The sequence below is a fragment of the Sitophilus oryzae genome, unplaced genomic scaffold (genome assembly GCF_002938485.1).
Source record: "Sitophilus oryzae breed Bouriz unplaced genomic scaffold, Soryzae_2.0 scaffold_979_pilon_pilon, whole genome shotgun sequence".
In the NCBI taxonomy this organism is placed as follows: Eukaryota; Metazoa; Arthropoda; class Insecta; order Coleoptera; family Curculionidae; genus Sitophilus; species Sitophilus oryzae.
The window spans coordinates 61913-66801 of NW_022147615.1; the positions used below are offsets into that span (position 1 = coordinate 61913).

At 56.5% G+C, this 4889-nt stretch overlaps 1 protein-coding gene across 1 annotated transcript in view; it reads right to left on the reverse strand.

Moving 5' to 3' along the window:
• LOC115891193 (ribosome-binding protein 1-like) overlaps positions 1 to 4556 on the reverse strand; it is a 65402-nt gene extending 60846 nt beyond the window's left edge. Inside the window, exons 1-5 of the mRNA XM_030911604.1 lie at positions 4499 to 4556; positions 3574 to 4087; positions 2712 to 3158; positions 712 to 859; positions 13 to 468 (exon numbers count right to left, since the gene is read on the reverse strand). Coding sequence (XP_030767464.1) covers positions 13 to 468; positions 712 to 859; positions 2712 to 3158; positions 3574 to 4087; positions 4499 to 4556 — 1623 coding nt within the window. The remainder of the gene's footprint in view (positions 1 to 12; positions 469 to 711; positions 860 to 2711; positions 3159 to 3573; positions 4088 to 4498) is intronic.
• Between the last annotated feature and the right edge of the window lie 333 nt (positions 4557 to 4889).

Sequence of the window (4889 nt, forward strand, 5' to 3'; positions counted from 1 at the left end):
TCTCGTGGGCGCTTCCTCCCCTCCCTCCGCTTTCTTTTTCCTCTCCCCCTCGGCTCGCTCTGCTTTTGGTTTCGCGTTCCCGGCGTCTTCCCCTCTTTTTCGTGTTTCGCCTGCCTTTTGCGTGGTCCCCGTTCCTCCCCGCCTCTCTTCCTCCCCTCGCCCGTCTCGTCTCTGGCCTCCCCCTCGTGCCGCGTGTCCGCTGCTCGCTTGGCGCGCGCGGCCCCCCTTCGTGGCGCCTCCGGCTCTTTGCTTCGGGCCTGCGGCCAGCACGCCCGCGCGCGTGGCTTTTTGTTGCTCCTTTCTTGCCTCGTTTCCCTTCTTCGTTTTCCTTTTCTCTCTGCTCTCCTCCGTCTTTCCGTTCTCCGCCCTCCGCCAGTTTCCGTCCTCCTCTCTCTCTTCTCCTCCTTCCCGTGTTCCCGTTGGACCGTCACTCCCCCCGGCTCCCGCTTTGCTGCCCTTTCTCTTCTCCTACGTCGTCTTTCGCGCTCGGGTCGTTCTCCTTATTTTTCTCCCCTTCCCTGCTCACGGTCGTCCCCCATTTTTTTCTTTGTCCCCCCCCTCTTTCTTTTTGTGTTTCTTTGGCCTTCCCCTCCCCCCCCTCCCTTTTCCTCTGTCTCCTTTCCTCCCCTCTTTTTTCCTCGGGGTTGTTTTTCCTTTGTTCCCTCTCCCCGCGCTTCCCCGTTTTGCTCCCCTTCTCTGTCTCTCCCGTACGTCTCCCCTCATTGTCTCCTCTTTTTCTCCCCTTCCCTGCTCCGCGTCCTCCGCGCGGTCCTCCTTTTTTTTTCGGTTTTTGTTTTTTTTTTTTGTTTTTTCTTCTTTTTCTTTGGCCTTACGCCTCCCCCCCCTCCCGTTCCCCGTTCTGCTCTCCTCCCCCTTTTCTCCTCGGGGTTGTTTTTTTCTTTTTGTTGCCCTCTACGCCCCGGCCTTCGCGTTTTGCTGCCCTTTTCTTCCGTCGTCTGCGTCGGTCTGCCCCCCGGTTGTTCTCTCTACTTTCTCGTCCCCTTCCTGTGCTCTCCCGGGTCCCCACCCTCCCTTTTTTTCTTTCCCCACCCCTCTTTTCGTTTTTTCTTTGGCACCCCCCACCCCCCCTCCGTTCCGCCGCTTCCCCATCCTCCCCTCTTCTTTTTCCTCGGGGCTGTTTTTTTTATCCTTTTTTTCCCTCCCGCCCCGGCTTGCCCGCTTTGCTGCCTGTCTCTGTGCTCTTCCGTCGGTCCTGCGACTCTTTGCTTGTTTTTCTCCCCTCCGTGCTCCGGGTCCCCCCCCCCCTCTTTTTTTTTTTTTTTTTTTTTTTTTTTTTCCCTTTTTTTTCTTTTCCTTCCCCACTCCCCCCCCCCTCCCTTTCCCCGTGCGCCGCCCTCTCCCTCCTGTGTGTGTGGTCCGCTTTTTGTTCCCCTCTCCGCCCGGGCTTCCTCCGCTCTGCCCCCTTTTTCTTTGCTTCATCGTCTCCCCCGTCGGTGTTCTCTCTTCTCTCCCCTTCTGCTCCGGACGCCGCGCGGTCGCCCCCCTCCCTTTTTTTCTTTTTGGCCCCCCTCCTTTATTTTCTTTCTTTTTCCTTCCCCCTCCCCCCTCTCCCGTTTTTTCCCCGTTCTCCCTCCGCTACCCCTCTTTTCTCTCGGTTGTGTGTGTTGTTATTTTTGCTCCCCTCTCCGCCCCGGCTTGGCCTGCGTTCTGCTGCCCTTTTCTCGTCTCTTGCGTCGCGTTCTGCCCCTCGTCTGTTTGTCTCTTTTTCCTCCCCTTTCCGTGGTCCGGGTCGCCCCCCCCCCTTTTTTTTCTTTTTTTTTTTTTTTTTTTTTCCTTTTTTTTCCTTTGGCTTCCCCCTCCCCCCTCCCTTGTTCCCGTTCCTCCCTCCTCCTGCCCTCTGTTTTTCCCGGGGATTGTTTTTTCCGCTTTTTTGTTCCCTCTCCGCCCCGGCCTTTCCCCGCTTTTGCCTTCCCTTTTTCCTACTTTCTCATTCCGTCCGTCTCCGGGCTGGTATGTTCTCTTGCTTCTCTCCCCTTCCGTGGCTCCGGGTCAGCCGCGCGGGTCGCCCCCCCTCCTGTTTTTTTCTTTTTGGCCCCCCCCCCCCCTCTTTTTTTTCCTCTGGCCTTTCGGCCCCTCCCCCCCCTCTCCCTTTTTCCACGGTTTTCCCCTCCCTCCCCCTCTTTTGCTCATCGGCGGTTGGTTTTTTTTTGCTCCCCTCTCCGCCCCGGCTTTGGCCCGCTTCTTGCGCTCCTTTTCTCCGTCTCTTGCGGTCGGTTCTGCCCCTTCGGTTGTTTCTCTCTTTTTTTCTAGCCCCTTCCTTAGCTCCGGGTCCGCCCCCCCTCCTTTTTTCTTTTTGGCCCCCACCTCTTTTTTTTTTCTTTGGCCTTCCCCCCTCCCCCCCCCTCTACCTTTCCCCGGTTCTCCGCCTCCTCCCCTCTTTTTTCTCGGGGTTGTTCTTCTTTTCCGTTTTTTGTTCACCCTCTCCGCTTGCCCGCTTTTGCCTCCCCTTTTCTCCTGTCTGTCTCCGCTCCGTCTCCGCCTCGGTTTCGTTCTCTCTGTCTTCTCCCTTAGTGCTACGGGTCGCCGCGCGGGTCCGCCCTCCCCTCCTTTTTTTCTTTTTGCCCCCCCCCTCTCCCTTTTTCCCCGTTCTCCCCTCCTCCCTCTTTTTTTCCTCGGGGTTGTTTTTTTTTCCGTTTCTTGTTGCCCGCTTTCCGCCAGGTTTATGCGCATTTTGCTGACCTTATTCTTGCTGTCTCGTTGCGTCGGTCTGCCCCTCGTTTGTTCTCTCTTTCTTTCTCCCCCTTCCGTGCTCCGGGTCGCCCTTCCCCTTTTTTATTTCTCTTTTTTTTTTTTTTTTTTTTTTCGTCTTTTTTTCTTTTTGCCTTCCCCTCCCCGCACCCCTTTTCCCCGTGCTCCCCTGTCTCCCCTCTTTTTTCCTCGGGGTTGTTTTCCCTTTTTGTCTGCCCCTCTCACCGTTCGCGCCCTCCCTTTGCCCGGTGGGCTTTTGCTCCCCTTTTTCTTCTGTCCCTTCTCCGTCCGTCTCCTGCCTCGGTTGTTCTCTCTTTTTTCTCCCCTTCTGTGGTCCGGGTACGCCCCCCCTCCGTTTTTCTTTTTTGCCCCGCCCCCTGTTTTTCTTTTTTTCGTTGGCCCTTCCTCCCTCCCACCTCACCCCCCTTTTTCCCCGTTCCCCTCCTCCCCTCCTCTTTTCCTCGGTTTTTTTTTACTTCATTTTTTGTTCCCTCTCCGCCCCGGCTCGCCCGTTTTGCTCCCTTTTCTCTGTCTCTTCAGTCGGTCTGGTTTTGGTTTTGCAGTTGGTCCCCCCTCTTCCTGCGGTTGTTCTCTCTCTTTTTCTACCCCTCCCGTGGCTCCGCGTGGCCCCCCCCGCCCTTTTTTTTTATTTTTTCGCCCCATTTTTTTCTTGTTCCTTTTTTTCTCGGAGCGTGCTTCTTTTTTTCGGGGGTGCCTGTCCCCTTTTCTTCATGGTTCTGCACCCTCTCTCACACTCCACTTCTCCGGGCCCTCTGTCCCCCCCTTGCCCTCCTCCTAGTCCTCGCCCGGCTTTTTCCCTCCCCCTTCCAACTCCCCCTTTTCCCCCCTCGTTATCCCCCTTACCGGCCTGCCTTCCCCCCCTCGCTCTCACTTCTTCCCCTTCCGTGCTCCCTCCTCACCCTCTGTGCCCCTCCTCCTATCGTCCTCACTCCTCCTCGGCTTCCTTTGGCCCCGCCTTTCTTGTTGCCCGCCCGTTCCCCCCTTCCTTTCACCCCTTCGCGGGCGCTTTCCCCCCCTTGCTTCTTCGTGCTCCCCTTCCGTTCATGCCGGCACCGTCTGCCCTTCCTACCTTCCTCCCCCCGCTTTTTCCCTCCCTTTTTGTCCCACTTTTCCCTGCGCTTCCTTTTTTCGGGGACGTGGCCTGCCTCCACTTCGCTTCTCGGTCCTTGCCCTTTCCCTCCTTTCCGGGCCCTCTGCCCCGCCTTTCCTCCTCCTCGTCCTCGCCCGGCTTTTCCCTCCAACCTTCTCCCCCTTTCACCCCTCGTTTTACCCCCTTCCGGGCCTGCCTTCCCCCCTCCACTCCCTTCTCCCTTCCGCTCCCTCCGGGCCCCTGCTGTGGCCACTATCCTCCTCTTGCCTGTGCTCACCGTCCTTCTTGTTCCCCGACCGTTCCCCCCCTCCTTTCCCCCCCTTCGCGGGCGCCTATTCCCCCCCTTGCCTTCTTAGTGCTCACTTCCGTTCCCTCCGGCACCGTCTGCACCCCTTCCCTCCTTCTCCCCCCGGCTTTTCCGCCCCCACCCTTCGCGGCTGTCAGCGTCGCCGCTCGTCTGCTCGTCCCCCTTTGTCGTCAGACTTAGCGTCGCTCTTTCTGTGGTGTGCTTCGTGCCGGCCTGCCTCCGAATTCGCTCTCCCTCTGTCGTGGCCGTTTCGCTTTCGGTCGCGCGCGCTTCCCGCCTCTGTCTCCTCGGTGTGTCCGAGGATCTGACCAGCCCTCCTCCGCTGACTCCTCGCTAGTACTCCTCTGCGCTGTTACCCGGCCTGGATTTACCCATACGAAATTCTAACCAAAAAGTATGCTTTGGTTCCGAGTCCTCTGGTTTTACCATCCCCCTTAAGGAATGAATTCCAAAATCACTCTAATTATTCCAATTACGTCACCTGAGAAACCTCTGTGCAAATTCTCATATTCCTTGAACAGAATTCATTGTTCCAGAACGTTCAGCCCCTCATTTCACACCCCTTAGAAGGGCGATTTCAAAAATTGCTTCTTTAGTGCTAAATTACGTCACATAAGGAACGTCCATGCAAAATGTCAGTACTTCTAAAACGATTTTAACCAAATTTTTGTACAAATTTTCATCCCTTATTTTTTAGGGGATGCAAGCCTAAAATTCGATTCTAGGTACTCACTTTCGTCATTTAAGGGACCTCTGAACAGC